This window comes from Nicotiana attenuata, chromosome 2, assembly GCF_001879085.1.
Source record: "Nicotiana attenuata strain UT chromosome 2, NIATTr2, whole genome shotgun sequence".
Classification (NCBI taxonomy): Eukaryota; Viridiplantae; Streptophyta; class Magnoliopsida; order Solanales; family Solanaceae; genus Nicotiana; species Nicotiana attenuata.
This window is the reverse complement of record NC_031990.1, coordinates 39,411,221-39,430,667: the sequence shown is the minus strand read 5'-3', so window position 1 is coordinate 39,430,667 and position 19,447 is coordinate 39,411,221. Positions and strand designations below refer to the sequence as shown.

Here is a 19,447-nt window from a genome sequence, read left to right as displayed (position 1 = left end):
TATATATATATATATATATATATATATATATATATATATATATGGTCTAGCCTCGTCACTACTTCGCCGGGGTTAGGCTAGACACTTACCAGCACATGGGGTCGGTTGTGCTGATGTTACACTCTGTGCATTTTTGCACAGGTCCAGGTTTCGAGCAGCAGCAGCAGCAGCCTTAGTTCGTGAGCATATCATCAGTCCGGAGAGACCCGAGGTAGCCTTGCAGGCGTCCGCAGTCCCGGCGTCTCCCTTCTATCCTTATATTAGACTGTCATCTCTTTGTATTCGGGATAAACAGATTTATGTTTCTTTCAGACCTTGTATTTAGTAAACTCTTAGCAGTTNTATTTAGTAAACTCTTAGCGGTTCGTGACTAATGTGACACCAGTCTTGGGTAGAGGCTATTGTTGATTGTTCCGCGTTTTGATTCAGATTATAAATCAGACTTCCGCTATTATTAAACTTCATGTTCTATATTGATGCTATGAATTGTTAAGAGATTTGTTTATTAATGGAAATGTAATTAAGTTGGCTTGCCTAGCTACCACGAGTAGGTGCCATCACGACCCCGAGGGTGGGAAATCCGGATCGTGACAAGTGGTTTTCGAGGCCTCGAAAGCACGTAATGAGTGAGAAAACAGGTGATGACCCTTTGGGTCGTCACACAGCTGCAACATCGAATTATTTACTGCCTCTTCACACATAAAGATTGTTTCACTGGTTGGTCTATGTATATTGGGAGATTCATTTTTCCCAGTCTGCAAAGGTGTAGAAAATATCTTAGTGACAACAAGATTAGTGCATGTAGTATTGCCTTAGTAAACTTCCCTAGGATCTTTTGACTGTTGGGACATACATGTTTCTTGGTTAGCTCAATCTGTGGCACATTTTCTATTATGATATCTATTAGCACAAATGAAGAATAAAGGGAGAATAAGAATCTCTTGGGAAATGTTAAAATGAGTTGAACGTTATATGTGAAGCATTTTTTTTTAGATTATGGCTTAAAAAAGCATGAAAGAACTTCTTAAAATTAATGGTTACACACTTCTTTTATGTTTTTCTCTTAATATTCTGGTTTAAATAAGCATGAACAACTTCTTCCCCTATTATTTCCTTTACTTGCTAAGAGTTTATAAGCTCAAAGTGAGTATACTGATAGCATATGTTATTTTCATATGTGGGCTAATGCCTCTTACTCTATAAAAGAGAATGTTTTTTGCTCAGGGTATTAACAAATACTACTTGCTCATAATTTTTGACTGTCCTATGCACTATTAAGCATTAAAACCATCTGAGAAGAGGGTCATCAATTAAATAAGTTATGATATTCAACATATCTTAAGGAGCTGAAAGTTGCTGGTAACTATTAGGAGTCTTACCATAATAACTTGAGAACCAGAAGCATGAATTTTGATCTTTCACTTTATTAACTCGAGTACGATACTTCGTTCCTGCCAGAATATTGATTTCAATTTACCCCTATTAAAATCTCTTAACCCATTTGATCAAAGGGGATTTATAGATGAGGGATTGTAAGTTGTGATGGGAATCTTTATGGTGATTAATTACAACAGAGTACGACTAAACTTGAAGAAATTGTTTGATACTGCTCATGCACATTCTCTTTTGAATCCTTGGTTCAACATTCATAAGATCCGGCATTATGGTCACTTTCAGTGTGGTTATAGAGTAGCTAACAACCATGAGATTTTACTTTTTGGTGCATCTTCTACTGTTAATTTCTTTTGTACATGCATGTGAGCATTTGTGACATTATGGTATTAATTTTGTCGTAGAGACAAATCTATTAGTTAGTTTCTGTATATTTTGGATGTTCGCGGATATACATCTTCTCTCTCTTTTCCAGTTTTTTATAGACTAATTATTATGCAGATAATGAACAGCCTTGCAATGACAAGAAGCAAGCTGAAAGGATACATTGGCCCTTGCCTTGATTTTCTTATAGAGCATTGTTCTTGTGATATTTTTCGCACATTTTGTATAGAAAAGAACTACATAGGTTTGTACAGTAACTCTTTTTACTATGGTTACCTATTTTCATATCGGGATGGACAACTATGTCTGCACCTAAAATTTGCTAGAAATTTTGCCAGACAGCTCAAAGCAGCTGAATTTATTCTGTGAGTGGTGGAAGTTGTGTAATTGCTATTATACTTTCCCAAACGAGTTCTATGGATTTTGTACTTCCATTCAAATTTTGGTTCTTGCAAATAGTATAACATTAGTTTAAAATCGTGTAATCTTTTATATGTACCTATTTCTTTCCTTTATCTTCAATAAAAATAAGTGTTTTCTCTTCTATAATATTGGGCCCGTGCTGGCACGGGCCATGCGTACCTAGTACTATTATACATCATGAAAATAAATTATTATTATTTTCGTTGAAATGAAAGAAAATACTTTTTACTACATCATTCTGTTAAAGAGAATTCTCTTTATACGTCATGAAATGAAAGTACTTCTTTTTGTTGAAATGAAAGACAATACTTTTTATTGCATTATTTTGTTGAAATGAAAGAAAATACTTTATATACAGCATGAAAAGAAAGTACTATTTTTGTTGAAAAGAAAGAGAATACATTTTTTACATCATGAACAGAAAGTATATATTTTTTTGTTGAAATAAAAGAAAATACTTTTTACTACATCATTTTGTTGAAATGAAAGAAAATTTTCTTTATACATCATGAAAAGAAAGTATTTTTTTATTGAAATGAAACAGAATACTTTGATTGCATTATTTCATTGAAATTATAAAAAAAACTTTATATACATCATGAAAAAAAGTACCTTTTTGTTGAAAGAACGAAAATACTTTTCTACATCACTATTTTGTTGAGTTGAAAGAAAATACTTTTATACATCGAAAAAAGAACGAACTTTTTTTTGTTGAAATGAAAGAAAATATATTTTTTAATTATAAAAAAAAGATATTCATTTTGTAAGAAATTACTTGCATCATGAAAAAAGTACTTTTTTTGTTAAAATGAAAGAAAACACCGTTTTACATCACGAAAAGAAAATACCCATTTTGTTGAGAAAAAAAAAGGTACTCTGTCTACAACATTAAAGGAAAGTATTCTTAATAATATTTCTATTTAAGATGGGGTAATGTGATGACCCAAAAAGTCATCACTTGTTTTAGAAACAAATTCAGTGTTCCAAGGCCTAAAAACCTCCTTTTTACCTCACCTCGATTTGAGTGCGCAGTCCAGGCACGTAGCGGGAAAGCCATTATATGAAAATCTATGAAAAATAATAAATTTTGCTTTTAAAATGAATTTAAGTTGACTTTGATAAATATTTTGAGTAAACGGACCCGGATCCGTGTTGCGACGATCCCGGGAGGTCCGTAAGAAAAAATGGGACTTGGGCGTATGCCCGGAGTCGAATTCCGAGGTCCCTAACCCGAGTAATGAATTTTTGAAGAAGATTGTTTTCTGAAAAATACATGAGTTTTTGAAAATGAAATGTGTTTGAAAGTTGATGGTATCGGGCCCGTATCTTGGTTCCGGAGCCCGGTACAGGTCTAATATGTAATTTAAGTTGACTTGAAATGACGTGAAATGGACCTTATTTGGGAAAAATTAGAAAATTTGATGTTCTTCAGTGATTTCATGATTTTGGTGCTACATTCATAGTTGTTGATGTTATTTTGTTGATTTGAATGCACGAGCGAGTTCGTATGATGATTTTGGGTTAGTGTACATGTTTGGCTTGGAGACCCGAGGGCTCAGGTGAGTTTTGGATAGGCCACGGAGTAGAATCGGACTTGGAAAAATTGCAGGTTTCAGCTGTTCTATTGCAGGCCTGCAGGCTTCGCATGGCTCGCAAATGCGAGTTCGCAAATGCGAAAATAGCCCAGGCCAGCCTACCTCTGAGGAAAATACTGCAAATGTGATCCTCCACTTGTAGCCCAGTCGTCGCAAATGGGACAGTTTTATCGCAAATGCGACTTCGCATTTGCGAGAGGTCTATCGCAAATGCGAAAGAGACCTGAGAATTAGCTATGTCGCAAATGTGACAGTTTTCTTCGCAAATGCGATGATAGCAGAGTCTGGGTTCGCAATTGCGAACCCTGATCGCAATTGCGACACCAGAGACCTGTAAAATTCATACTTAGACGAATTTTTAACCATTTTTCACATCTTCTCAAAACATAAACACTCTAGGGCGATTTTTCAAAGGCAACTTCTTCTCCAAATCAATTGTAAGTCGTTTCTAACTAGTTTTCTTCAATCCTTAGCATCTTTTCACATGATTTCAACTCAAAATCAATGATTTTAATGGGGGTAAATTGGGTGTTTTGAGTAGAACCTAGGTTTTTCAAATTTTGGGGATTTGGACATCGATTTGAGGTCCGATTTCAAAACAAGTTATATATTTGAGTTCGTAGGTGAATGGGTAGTCGGGTTTTGGTCCGAACCTCGGGTTTCGACCATGTGGGCCCGGGTCGATTTTTGACTTTTTGGAAAAAACTTTACAAAACTTATTTTCATGCATTAGAATTGGTTCTTTCAACATTTATTGATGTAATTAAGTAACTTATGACTAGATACGAGCGAATTGGTGGTGGAATCAAGAGGTAAAGCTATAGTTGAGGCTTGAACTGTGTACGAGGCATCGAGGTAAGTGTTTGGTCTAACCTTAGCTTGAGGGAATAGGAGTTTGGTCTTATATGATATGTGTTATGTGTTGAGTACGACGTATAGGCATGGTGACGAGTATCTATACGTTGGTGTCGAGCATGCCCGTGAGTCTTATGTCGTGTTTTATGTGACAGCGTTTGTATTGTTCTTGTTCAATGTGGCAATTGCTATTGACGAGCAATGTTTGTGGGAAGAATATTGGTATTTGTATATTGAAGAGCATTGGCTTGAATTGTGAACTAAGTTGTGAGGTAAATGTGAAAATGAGAAGAGGTTTATAGCATTACTCCCTTGCCGGGACGTTGTGTCTTTAAATGTTATTCCCTTGCCGAGACGTTGTGGTTTTCATGTTGTTCCCTAGCCGATATTATATTATGATTCATTTATTCCATGCCCTTATTGTTTGTGTTTGTTGTTTGGGTGAGGAAGAGTGTAAAGCACGAAGGGTGATGACGTGCATTGTTTTGGTGAGAGAGTGTTAAAGCACGAAGGGTGATGCGGTGCATTATTATTATCATTAATTGTGAGGAGGAGTGTAAGGCACGAAGGGTGATGCCGTGCCGCACGATGTACCATTCCGTGCCGATTATATTGATATTATGGTGAGGATGAGAGTAAAAGCACGGAGGTGATGCCGTGCAGTTTATATTGATTTTATGGTGAGGACGAGAGTAAAAGCACGAAGGGTGATGTCGTGCACTTGTTTGATTTTTTATTGTTGTTGATAATTGAATTGTGGCGATCTATATATTTAACTGTTGTTCTCTTGTTGCTATTTGGTATTTTCCCGCAGCATGTTCCCCCTCTCCCATCATTATATATGTTTCTGCTTTTATTTTTCCGCTGTACATTATTTATCTGCACAGATTTATTGGCAGTCTGGTCCTAGCCTCGCCACTACTTCGCCGGAGTTAGGCTAGGCACTTACCAGCACAGGGGGTCGATTGTGCTGATACTACACTCTGCACTCTTTTGTGCAGATCCTAGTGCTGCAGATTTCGGACCGCGGTGAGGTTTCAGCTTCTTGCTTATCAGGCGACCCGAGGTAGTTCTGCAGGCGTCCGCAGGCCTTAGCGTCTCCCTCTATCTATTTTGCTGCTTCTCTTATGTAGTTCCAAAGATAGTATTTTATTATTTCTTTCAGACCTTTTATTTGTAGTACTCCTAGACAATTTGTGAAGTTGTGACACCAAATCTTGGGTGATTTTGTTATGGGTTGGTATTAGTAGTGCTATTTAAATTGATATTTATTCTTCCGTTTGTTAAATTAAGTTGTTAATTAATTGTTGGTTCTAAGTTGTTAACAAATTTAAAAATGGAAACAAGTCAACTAATTCAGTTGGTTGGCTTGCCTAGCTCTCACCAGTAGGCGCTATCACGACCCCCGAAGGTGAAAAATTCAGGTCGTGACAAGTAAGGGTGGGGAGAAATAGGGGTGTCAGTGTGGGGATGGGTTGGTGAGGATTGGTGGGGGTGGAGAAGGTAGAAAAAGAGTTTTGAAAAATATTTTTTATTCTCTTGGTAGGGAAAACATTTTCCTTCAATTGAGGGAAAATGAGTTCATAAGAAAAATATTTTTCAAAATATTTAAGCCAACCAAACATAAAAAAATTAAAAAAAAAATTAAGAAAAATGTTTTTCTTCCTACAAAACACACCAGTAGTTACAACTTGTTTGAATGACAGTTACATATCGTTTTCTAACCTATCGCACAGTTTTTTAATGAATAAAACATTTGAATAGATTGTATTATTTTTCATGGTTTCATAATGGGAATACACCAGCAATTGAAAAATAAGTGTATAATATGTATAAAAAAAAAAGTAGATTATGAAGTTGAGTAATTATTAAATAAGATAAAGCAAAAAGTACAATAGAATTATAGTAAGGCAAGATGAGGAAAAAAAAAACAATAACGACGCGAGCACAAAATTGATTGTTACATAAAAGGTTTTTATATCATTATATAACAACGGATTTAACGATACGATATATTCAACTTTTAAATAATAATCAAAACAAATATTGTATTTTAATGTAACAATATAATAGGTAACAACCATCAAAAAAAGAACCTAATTTTGATAGACTACAAAAATATATACCATAACTTAAATTGAAACAAGCCTGTCAAGTATTTAAGCTCCTCAAATCAAGCGGTTGGCTCCTCCTCAAGTTCCATTTTGTATATTGTATATTCCCTCTCAAATAACAAAAACTCTTGTATGAAAAGTAGCTTCAACTTTAGTAGCAAGATCTAATTATTGCCCAACAAATCAAATTAACCGACTAACAAGACCACAGATCTACTTTATCAAAAGACTAAGACAACAAATATATTAATGCTACAAATCCTACAACTATATTAATGCTACAAATGGTGTATGCATGAGAACTGATGAGACTTTGTCCAACCTAACAGTCATTCAGCTGTAGGAAAACTCTATTATCTCTTTTCCTGTGCATAAAGGGTACAAGCCAAACAGTAATACCTGCAATTGATGCTGACTGAAGAGACGAATGAACCCTGTTTCAGGATTTGTGACAAGGTTGATCAACTCATCATGGGTATTAGGTGGACTACCAGACCCGACAAGCGACACACAGACCTACAAATGAGTTCAACAGATCACAACTGAGAGTACAAACAGACACGTCCTTGAAGTTTTTGCTTCTATTCAAATTTTCAGAATTGTCAAATAAGATAAATGAAAATTTTTGGAATAGAAATTTTGCTCTAGGTGATAGCCTACACACAATACTGTAAATAATGAGAAATTATGAGTTTAGAATATCAAGCTCACCTGCATACACCGACTAGAACAACTTCAGGGTATGCAACACCTACAACAAAGACCATGCACTATGTAGGTTGCAGGGCCTTCAATAGAACCATCGCCGCCAGAATACCAAGCATCTAATCGAGAGATTTCCAATGTAACTCCAGCTTGAAAGCGAATAAGCTCCCCTGTGACAAGCAATGAGGTAATTGATGAAGATAAAGGTAATATATAAAAGAGAGAAAGAAATGAGGCAATGAGCTTCAACAACATTCTCATTTTACACATCATGCCAACTAGCACAACAAATAATACTTTAGCATATCAAAGTAACAACATATATAACCAACATACCTCCCGCAAAACTTATAACTTTTGACATAGCAAGCAACGGGAAAAACTTCTCTTCTAGGGCAATCTAATATTTCAGTGCTCATTCACATAAAGATGGCTAATATCTAATATTCCATTGCTCATCCATAAAATACCCTTTCAATTTTTATATTTTTAAGTTCAACATTTTTCCAATTTGGCCCACGGGCCGGCCCAGCCTAAGCTCAGTCAAGCCTCAAGGGTCGGCGGGCTTTACTTGAGCCAGTCTAAAAGGCCTCATTCTTAAATGAGGTCCAAAGATCTTAGCCAACTCTATCAAATAACGCTAGGCTGGGCTAAGATTTTTGGTGGACTTTGTTTTTTCCTTTACTTTTTGTTGACAACACTGGTGCCCGCTACCCAGGCCAATTTCCGTCCACCTCGAATATTCCACTAGGTATCTGCTACCTCTTACCTGCACAAGTACCCAGTAATTATGCCCACCAAAGCTTAGGCAGATGAGAAGAAATCACCTATTATTTCATGATCTCCAAGGTTTGCACTCAGTTCAACGTGGCGGACATTATTATTTAAGTAACTATGTCAGTTTTTAAAGAGATACTAAAATAATAAGTGGATCAATCAAAATGGGATAGAGGAAGGAGAAAGCATCACGTAAACTCACCAACTAGAGAATCTTATTACCTTTGAAGCCAGCAGCAAGCATTGCAGCAAGAATACCGCCATCAGGGAACTGATGTGACCCAAGACCATCCTTTTCTGTTGCCAAGCAGCGTAATACAACCTCGACACAATAGTTGTCTCTGGATGATATGGAGACGCTCACCTGCACGAACATCATAGAAATCGCCAACATTAATACGTTTATATAGAAGGTCGAAGTCCTCCTAAATCATAACCTTTTGCATTGAATCCTGTTTAATGTAGAGTTGATTTTAGTAATTTGTTTCAGACAGAAAAGCCTAATAAGGCTAGAGACCCATTACAGAGGTTACGAGCCCTATGGCTGGATGAGCATGTGTACTAACTAGTAACTAACAACTCTTATTTTAATTAACCTTCTGCTATCTAAATGTCAGTGCATGAACTTCCATGTTTTATATAACCCATTGTACCAATAGACCATTGCCGCAGACTAATGTACTTACTCATGTTTAGGTACATTTGCTAGCTAGAATGCTCATTCTGACTACACCTTTTTTTGGCACTAATATCTTGGCAGGGAGGCTACCATACCTTGTACACTTTTGATAGATATCTTGATCAATAGAGAAATAGACCGACGCAGTCCAAGTATAATAAAAAATTAGACACCACAAGAAAGAGAGGAGGCTCGTGTATTGAACATGTCCTCTGAGGACCAGTACAACATCAATTACAACTTCCGCATTTGACTTGACAAAAAATTAGCATACCATTATCTGGCGTTTTAATACTTCTTCCTCACTGACTGAAGAGTAAAGGGCACTCATTAACGTTGTGCACAAGGTGGCGTCGGGAGCCAAACAATCACCAGATGATGAACAAAGCATCGCAGTAGCATGCAACTCGAGGAACACAGGCTCATCACTTTCCAAGATGTGATCTTCAGTTGGAACTAACCAGGGATTCTCTTTCCCTAAGACACATATTCAGCACATTAACTTTCTGGAAGCCCAACGATTCAATTATATAAGGCCATATACTTGAGAAGAAAACCAACGAGAGGGGGAGGTGGGAAAAGTAAAAACCGGGGCAAGGGGTAGGCGAATCATATTGAGAAAGCAATATATCTTCCAAGACTAGACATCTTCTGAACAATTTTTTCTCACATAGGTTTCGTTCACTCACGTTGTAGAAGCAAGAGTGATGTATCAAGAGTTTCTCTAGCAGCTATAACTTCATTCTGCTTTTCCTCATCTGAGAGTTCAACTGGTGAAATTTCTGCATTCTCTAGCTCAACCTTTAACCAGTTGCGATAAGTTGCATCACATGAATAGAACTCACTCTGATTGAGCAAAAACAAAATATTACGATTATAACTTCTAGAAAATTTAAGAAATAACAAGCAAACCAAAGGCATATCCATATCTTCTTTAGAAGTCTCAAAAAGCGTACCCAGTCCTGGAACTCCTTTAAATTCTCCGAGAACTCATGACTCTCCACAGAAACAAGATCATCTGAGAGTTGTTTCAATGGCTCAGCCAGTAAACTGAGTAAAGTATGAGCCCCGACTGGCATTGCTGGAACCCTCCACATTGAGATAAGAGCAAATTCCCGGAACAGTACATTGCTGTGGAAGTAGTTGCAAGTCAATTCCATGATCATTTGAGTCACCTCGAGGAACATAAAATTAAAAAGAAATGAGAAGCAAAAACTGACCTGTGTGTCAATGCCCGGAAAAGAAGTTTCATACTAACGGACCTAGAATTATTGACTCTTGAAGGAGGTGTAAAGCAGAGCCACTGAATTACTAAAGCTTTCTGAAGGCTCTGTAACCGATGCTGCTCTGCAACATCTGTTTCATTATCATATTTCCCAACTCTGATTTCTCGAGACCTTGAAAGAACCCTGTTTAAAATAATTATAATCTAACGTCAAGTCCTTCGAAAAAACTCAATTTTGCATGTTTTCAAAATTGTGAAATATGTGTTAAGAAATAAAGGAACCTTTCGATGATCTCCTCAAAACTGCCCTTTGAATCATCTTCTGGAGCAAATGGCAAGTATTCAATAGCAGAAAGGAATATTTTATACCTGACGTGAACGCTGTCACCAATGGAAAAGCCATTAAAACTAGTCTAAACCAAAACATCTGACCAAGATCCTAGTAATGATAAAGTAGAATGAACTGTTCCTGAGTCATAAATAAGAACTCCCACGGTTTATGTAAGAACGTGTTGCATGAAGTAACAACTTACATAGCTCAATTATCTTTTTTAACCTGGATAGCAAGGATACAATCCACCGAATTAGCTATAGTTAATCAAAATAATTCCCACTCACCCTAAAAGGAAGGATGATAGTAGAAGAAATTAACAAAAGAAAGACACCATTAGACTAATGTATCGTAGGCCCTAATTTTGCAATGAAAATTACTTCCATATAAACAGGTTGTATTCATACTCATTTTCCAACTTTTGCTCTCTGTGAGAATGTAAATGTTTTAATTAAAAAAAAAACCACTTAAGTGACAAGTTTAGAAGGGAAGGACATCAATTTCTAAAATGACCAACAAAAGCTTTCACCCAGCTAGTCATTATGCATCCAATAGCATGCATGATAGAAAAACTATTACTAATTAGTTGACAACAACCTAAAGTTCCCGCCAAAATTAACAAAGGAAGATTCAGCACGAACTCATTGACTATAACACGTTGAGATTATATGGAAGATAACAGGGGGCATTTCTCGAGTTCTTTTCCAAGTTCCATCACACAAGAAAGCAAGGAAAACCCCTTACACTGACCATGCACACACTCAGCAAGCGTGCAAGGGGAACATAAGGACGAGAAGAGGGGAGAAAGTCAGACGCAAAGCATGCGTTATGGCAACGACAAACACCACGTTTAGCTGACCAATATATCATAGCTTGGGGCTTTTATAGTAAGTTGTCACCAGACTTCCTGACCTAAAGTCTATATATGAACACCAGAAGTTTAAGATCACCTGCACTCTTATGCTTCTTAGTTTGTTGTTACCAGGTGCATCCCTTCAGAATTAGTAAGGAGCAAACTAAGGCCAAATTCATAATGAGTCAACCTATACTTTTGCAATAATCAATTGTTTATTTTATTGGTCAACTTTCCTTCACATCCCACTTCACCTGTGTAAGTTCATCCAATTTTTTAATAATTGGCCCCAAAGTACGAAGAAGATGGAAGTTTACTAGTACTAAACAAAAGCCTGCCGATGCAAACAGATATTTTAACAAGGGAGAAAATGTCGTCCACAACAGCATAGTAACCCAGGCACAAAAGGTTGAACTGCAACCCACTAAGAATTAGTGTCTGAAGATTAAGTCTATATGCTTATGGCTTTTTGGCTATTAGGTGTACTCTTCAGGATGTCAGAGATGAAAATAGCTTGGTAGATTTAATTGACTCACTACAGGGATAGGAACTTTACAGAAAGGAATCCTTTCTTTTGTTTTTGTGTAGGAGGGTTCTGACTATGTAAATATACAAGCACCGTTGCAGAGCTAGATTTTTTTCTATCAATAAGAATCCATTACTTACCTGTTCAAAAACAAAGGAAAAAAGAATTTGCCACCGACAAAAGTCAAATACCAAAGTACCAAACACATAAAGGATCATAATACTTTTTTATAACCATGGTCTCGGCAGCAGCCAGCTTGCGCTCGGCTAATTCCAACTGGTAAAGGGTCATAATACTTAATAGCACGCTTTTTAGTACCTAAACCACACGATGGGCATTTTAGGTCATAACTCATAAGCATGCCCATCAAATGAAAACTACAAATTCCCTATCGAAAGAATAAAATAAATGGATCACCAAAAATAAAAATAGGAAATAAAGAGAAATAAAAGTCAGCATTACATGGGTTTTACCTGCTATTTAGCCTTAACTCCATCATATGCACAAAGAGATCGATACAACGATGACGAGCTAACTGAGAAGCATAAATCCCAACCAACTCTTCATGTTGCTTTGTAAAAAGAAACATAGTATACCTGCAATTGCAGCTCAGACTTCAGAAGCCAACAAAACAACCCTATAAAATAACAGACACGGGATATTGGACGATAACATTTGAAGATATGAAAATAGTGGATTATTACTTTGATCAATCATGGGAATGAAGCAGAAAAACTTGATACCATAAAAAAGAAAATCGACAGATGAACACATTAATTCTCCATGAAACTTGAGACGAAATGCAAATCCCAATCAAGAACAAACACAAACAACCAATATATATGAGTCGTGTACCAAAAAGTAGAGAACCTACATCAAGATATGATTCTCTACACAGACACCAATTCATTTACACAGACAGGTATCTCATAGCTACATAAAAAAACAAACACAAATGGATATTCCTTAAATGGACAAAATCATTTTCAATCCCTCCCACCGCTCTCCTTCCATGCAACCTACATAAGAGCTAGCGGGGGCAACCTCCCATGCCGTTGGTCTTCTTTCTAGCTTTTAAGAGACCAAATGTAGCATATCTCTTATTGTACCTACATCGCCCTTTATATTCCGAAACAATTCAAAATCACCCTTTACAAACCAGGTCCACCTTGCACTGCAACAGAAGGTGATCAAGGTCTTCGCCCGAATATTTGCATGTATAGCACCAATAGACATAGGTCATAGTTATCCACCTCAGGTTCTTCACTGTCACTATCGTTCCCTTCCAGGACAACTTATTAATCCATACCTGTGAATGATGTCTCCTCTCTCACCAACGATTTCTGGTAGTATGATTGGTGTTGTTAAAGGCTTACTTAAGCCTTGAAGCTTAGGTGCAAACAGACTGAGCGAATCGCTTGGTTTATGCTTTAGTTCAGTCACTACGGCGTTAGGGTGCACGTACGTCTCATTACTAATAGACATTGTGCTGAATAGACGACAATAACTAATAAATATTTCAAATATTTTGGGAGTTACTTGTGTTCACCGAGATTGACTTCGGATATATTGTGTTCGTCGTTATGAAACTACACGTGGCGGTGTAGGCATAGATGGCCACTTTATGATATAGACTACGGCAGAGTGCTCTCCCTCGAGAGAGTACTATTTTGTGCTATTATTAGCATGGCTGAGTCGATTCGTACGGCACTACCATGAGACGATCTGAGCAAGTAGGGTATATGATACTTGCCGCTAGGTACATAACCTAGTTGACTTTCTTATGTCGGTGATGGTATAGTACTCCCAGTGAAAGGTAAGGATGATTTTCTTATGTTTAGGCCTAAGAAGCCGAAAGCGATTTCAATGACTTAAAGCATATGTAATAATTTTGTACGATTTACCGAAAATGTTGGATTGATGTAAGTATTTTAAAAGTTTATATTGTGGGTTATCTTTCACTTGCTTGTTATTTAAAATAACAAGGGTCATGAATTGATTAAATTTCTTATCGTTTTATATCAAATATTGGTGCATTATTTTTTTATAAAGTTTGTCCTAAGAACTTAAGTTAGACAGAGCCTATGACACTTATTGAGTACCGCTGTGGTGTACTCAGCCCATAGGGGCCCCCTCCACTGCCCTGCTTACTTTACATATTTCAGGATGATGTATGATACATGGCATGCGGTCAGGCCAGGATGACTCTCTTTCCGAGGTATTATGAAGCACCACTTTTATTTCGTGGTAGCTACCATGTTCTTCCTTATTTTATTTTGTTGGAATTACTCCAACCGTTGGTTCTATTATTTGGAATAGAGGCTCCATAGATAGTTGTGAAAGATTGTAGTAACGGGATTGTACACGACATTCATGAAATTATATTTATTTTACTTAGTCTCATTGTTATTATTATGAAGGGCGTCATGTGTGATTTTGAATTGGAAAATATTTTATCATTTAACTTGAAAATGTATAAGATTGTTTTTTTGGTGAAATGAGAAATCTTTATTAATCACCAGCACAAAAATTTACAAGAATTCCCTCCCATTACTGCCCCTTCCTACTCTATCTTCTAAACTGTTTTGACATATTATTCTTATCTATTTATTAAGCAAATTACAGTAACTTCTTTATCCACAGCTTCTATCTTCTCGATGTTGTCCTTCGCTCCATGATTTCATGTATCTTCATCCTGCATTCTTCCTTAATAGTGTTTACTATCTTTTGAGGTCTGAGCACTTTTTGATTCCACAAAGCAATATTTCTAACTTTCCATATATGATAGATTGTCGCTGCCAAAACCGTGCTTATAGTTGATCTGCATGTTTTGCCCCTTATCTTGCTTGTCATTCTTCTCCAAATGCCTACTATTCTGCACTGCTGCACTCTTACATTCAGCCATTCTAATATCCCATTTAGACAATTTCTGGAATATTTACATTCAAAGAATAGGTGGTCTATTGTTTCTGCTTCCTTCCCACATATGACACAGTGATCTTCTTGACATATTCCCAGCTTTGCCAACCTCTCTCTCGTTAGGAGCCTTCGATGCATAGCTAACCAGCAAATAAAGCTATGCTTTAGGATGTTATTACTGTCCCACACCCATCTACCAATGCCCCAGTTGTCTCTTCTTCCTTGTTTCCATTTGTATCCACTATTCATTGTGTACTTTCCATGTGCTACTAGCCAACCCTGTTGTGTATATCCTACAGCAAATTGATCTCTAATGGAGCAGATCTTTCTCCAGTACCAACAACAGTCTTTTGGAGGTTGGTACTCCCACCAGTCCTTCTCTTTTAAGTATATGTGATTCACCCATTACACCCACAAATTATCTGCTTTCTTTGCTAGGTTCCAAACGTATTTAGCAATGGCTACTTGGTTCCAAGCCTCACAATCAATGATCCCAAGTCCCCCTTCTATTTTAGGCCTGCAGATAAGATCCCAAGCTACTAAAGGAACTCTATTTGTGTTCACTTTGCCATCCCATAAAAAGTTTCTCCAAATAGCTGTAATGCTCTTTAGAATCTTCTTAGGAAGTATAAAGATAGAGGACCAATAGGCATGGATATGCATTAGTACTGAGTTAATTAATAGAACTCTCCCTGAATAGGATAAGTTCCTAGAATCCCAACTCTTTATTCTAGCACACATCTTATCTACCAGCATTTCACAATCCACAGCGGAGATCTTTTTTGCTGAAATTGGCACCCCCAAATATCTAAAAGGCAAAACACCTCTTTTATACCCTGTCAGTTCACATAGATCAGTCACTTCTTGTTGCTCCATGTTTGCACTATAGATGTATAAGATTTTCAAGGAGCTTCTGCGGTTAAATTGGTTTTCATGCACATGATATAGGTGCATCACATGGTTTGGTCGCTCGGGTCGGGTAGGTTGCCGGGTGCCGGTCACGTGATTTTGGGTCGTGACATATAGAGAGGTCTGACTGTGTATTATAAATTAAACTATCATATAAATATTATTTATACATCCCACTAGTAGAATTTTACTGGTTGTTGTTGTTGTATTTCAATTATAATTTTGATTATTGCATAATTGTATCTTATTATGTTGATAAGTTATAGTTTTAATCAAATAATTATATAATTAGATGTATTAAATTGTAAAAAACAATATAACTAATATTAAGACAATTTTTAATTACCTAGTTTTTCTTTACTAATTTTTAGGTGGGTAAACGTGATTTAGAATATGTTTTCCCTCCAAACTTTTCCCTCTAAGGTTTTTGCCAAAATAAAAGATTAGAGGAGAACGAAAACCCTTTCCCTACATATCAAAAGAAAGCCAAAAATCAGGGCAAGGCACTCTCTCTAGCTGCTTCAGCCGCATCGTCATATACAATCTTCTGCAGTTTTAGTACCCAATGTGCAATTCACTTTTACCAACAAGGTGTATGAAATCTATACGGATGCCATCTACGCTCCTTGCCGTCTAAAACCTACCTAGTCAAAGGTGAGGAACTCTTCAAAGTTTTCATCTTTTGTGTAATAGAAATTTTGCATTTTTGTTCGTCACATTTTTGTGATCTTTATGTGATGGGTATTCTGCAACTCTGTCTTATTTCTTACACTGGTTCATTTTTCTGATTTGTTGGTATAATAATTTGAGGATTTTGGATATTTTGTCATTATTTGCTTTCGTTTTATTGATGGTGGATTGTATGCAAAATTAAGAAAACTTTGGGTCAAAAATTTGTGAAAACTAGTTCCCAGAATTTTCTTGAGAAGCCAACGAATCAAATGAAATTAGAACAACGAAACTAGAATAAGCATAATGAGTTTTTGTAGTATGTTTGATGGAATCACCTAATCAATGTTGGCTAATAAGAAATTAACAGTCACTGTTTATGTATTGCTCTTTGTAATCCAAAAAGAGAATGGTAAGTACGTCATGTAGGAGGTTGATCTTGTATAGCATAAAAGAGAATGACGGCTTCTTTGTTAGTGCTTACAACATATAATTTTTTTAGCTGTTTGTTATAAGTAGCATCCTTATAATTTATGTACTTAAAAGGCGAGAGCTGGAAATCAAGAGGTTCATTTTCTTCCGTTCAATCCAACTGATAAGCTCACAGCTATAACATATCTTGACAGTGAAGGCAAAATGCATCGACTCAGTAAAGGTGCCCCTGAACAGGTAAAGGGTAAGCTGCTTCTGATTTCATATCTTGATAGTTTGCATTCAATTTCTTCTGTGTTGTCATTTTGAACTGGATGCCAATAACATTTTACAGGAAGTTCCTGAAGGAAGAAAGGAGTCTCGAGGAGATCCGTGGCAATTTATTGGTCTCATGCCTCTTTTTGATCCACCACGGCATGTGATAGTGCAGCGACAATTAGAAGGGCCTTAAATCTTGGCGTGAATGTGAAAATGATCACTGGTGCATATATCTTTCTAGTATAATTCAGTTGTTTCTTTAGTTAGATGAACAATGTTATGATTGCAGTACACTAATAACTAATAGTAGATGGTTTTGGAGTACAAAGCAATTAAACAACCAATAAGAAAGTTGGCAACCATATAGGTTTATTTTTCAGCTCTTCCTTACCTGCTGCTATATTCAGGCTGTCTTTTAGCTTCTTTTACCATGCACATTAAATTAGTCTTCAAGTACGAGGGCGCTAATGTCATGTTAAACCTGAAAGCGGATGCGAGAAAGATGTCAGAAATCTGCTCGGGGTCAAGATTGGACTTCTATACTTTATTTGGACTGGGTGGTGGCAGCCATGTTCTCATCTTCACATTTGTAATATAGAGATCTGTTGGAATCTTTTGGGACATTAAGTATGTTGAACGGGATGAACTTTTCAATGTATTTCAATAACTATCTTTTATAATGTTATTTTGGTCTAATATGCTCGAGTAACCCCCCCTCCCCACATCAGGTGATCAACTAGCGATTGGAAAGGAGACAAGACGCCGTTTAGGAATGGGAAATAATATATATCCTGCTGCTTCTTTACTAGGCCAGGATAAGGATGAGTCTACTGCAACTTTGCCTGTTGATGAGCTGATTGAAAAAGCAGATGGTTTCGCTGGTGTTTTTCCTGGTAAGGTTTTATTCTCTACAGAATTTGATGATTAGTAATTTAGTATTCTTTCTTCCGATTTCTAGATGCTGATGAAGGCAAAATTTAGGCTAGCAGGCATTTGGAGGACCCTTCCTGATGTTAGTTCATAATGGTGCTATTTTTGTTGTGTAAATAAAAGTTGCAGGAACTAGCTAGTAAGAAGAGCAATTACCCATCATCGAGAGCTACGGCCAATAGAGCATCCTCTCGTAAAGGTAATTGGCTTATTCTGGATACTATATTGTTCCTTAAATTGATTAAAGTATTACCCTAAATATTAAGAGAGAAAAAAAGTATTATAGTCCCTTGCTAGAAATAAGTAAGAAGTAATGTTTTGTCCTCCCTTAGGAAGCACCGGATCAAACAAGGATCTTGGGATATTTAGACACAAAAGAGCACTTAGCAGTGTTTTTGAGAAACTTACTTTGATTCAAAGTCTTGGCTCTTATTATCATACTTTAAAGCAGATGACAACTATAATGTACAATCCATTCTACTGGTTCATTAAGTTCTTAGAAATGCATATCTTCCGTTGACAAACAGGTGAAAGATTTACGATGCGAACTGTAAATGTAAAGTTCTGTGAGGGGATGTCTACAAGTTTTGAAATTTCAATGTTGTTTCAAAAATCATGCTAGTAGTATAACTCTCGATATATAGCACATTCAAATTATCAGATAATTATTTTGTTGACTTTTCAAATGGTCTTTGAGGTTGTTAAGTTGAAGAAACAAGAAAGAAATGGATAATAAGCTAGCAAAGTTGGATAGACGACTGGAATAAAAATTTCGAAGGATGTTTGCTGCTCGTGCAACTGTAAGTAGCTTATTACACTGCTATTTATTATTTTCATTATACAACCAATGGTAGAAAATATGTGATTTCTTTAAGAAAAACTTCATATGATGAACGAACTTTAATTGTTTTATGTAGAGATACTTCATTCCACCATTTTATTATCATTATTATTATTATTATTATTATTATTATTTATTATATTTTTTTTTTTTTGGAATTGTTGTTGCAGCTTCTGGAGGAGCCCAGAAAGCATCCAGATTGATTGAGACATGAATGATTATTTTTTCTCTCTTGTAAATCATATTGATATGTTTGAGTGGAACAACCTTTTACTATTTTAATTTATTTTGTGTGATACAGTTGAACTTTTAATTATGTCTTATTGCTAATGTATTGCATTTCTTGAAACAATTGAAGAAGAAATGTTACTAAAATTCTCTACATATTTTGTATTGCATTTATTAAATAAATTGAAGATATTTCGCTATAAATCCTCTACATATTTATGCTAAAATGCGATTCTTAGCTGCATTTTATATATTTTTGTGGCTATCAAAGCAAATTCTTTAATTTGTAGCTATGGAATTTTTGAATTTATAGCTAAAGATAAATAAAGTTGCCACCAAAAAGAATGACTATATATTTTTATTTTTTGTAGCAAATGAAGAAAATATTTTGCTATATATATA

General features: G+C 36.2%; 1 protein-coding gene and 1 long non-coding RNA gene across 2 annotated transcripts in view; one reads left to right on the top strand and one right to left on the bottom strand.

The window, feature by feature from the left end:
- LOC109218609 (nuclear pore complex protein NUP107-like) overlaps positions 1-13,344 on the bottom strand; it is a 14,093-nt gene extending 749 nt beyond the window's left edge. The window contains exons 1-12 of the mRNA XM_019382989.1: positions 13,169-13,344; positions 12,333-12,455; positions 10,432-10,530; positions 10,145-10,333; positions 9,881-10,055; positions 9,614-9,770; positions 9,199-9,401; positions 8,468-8,609; positions 7,519-7,638; positions 7,424-7,431; positions 7,163-7,279; positions 647-755 (exon numbers count right to left, since the gene is read on the bottom strand). Of these exons, the coding sequence (XP_019238534.1) occupies positions 647-755; positions 7,163-7,279; positions 7,424-7,431; positions 7,519-7,638; positions 8,468-8,609; positions 9,199-9,401; positions 9,614-9,770; positions 9,881-10,055; positions 10,145-10,333; positions 10,432-10,530; positions 12,333-12,455; positions 13,169-13,344 (1,618 nt within the window). The remainder of the gene's footprint in view (positions 1-646; positions 756-7,162; positions 7,280-7,423; positions 7,432-7,518; positions 7,639-8,467; positions 8,610-9,198; positions 9,402-9,613; positions 9,771-9,880; positions 10,056-10,144; positions 10,334-10,431; positions 10,531-12,332; positions 12,456-13,168) is intronic.
- LOC109222940 lies at positions 16,170-19,075 on the top strand. The gene is made up of 8 exons (XR_002067483.1): positions 16,170-16,341; positions 16,903-17,025; positions 17,123-17,269; positions 17,535-17,673; positions 17,775-17,939; positions 18,100-18,175; positions 18,674-18,776; positions 18,988-19,075. It is a non-coding gene; the product is annotated as an uncharacterized LOC109222940 (long non-coding RNA).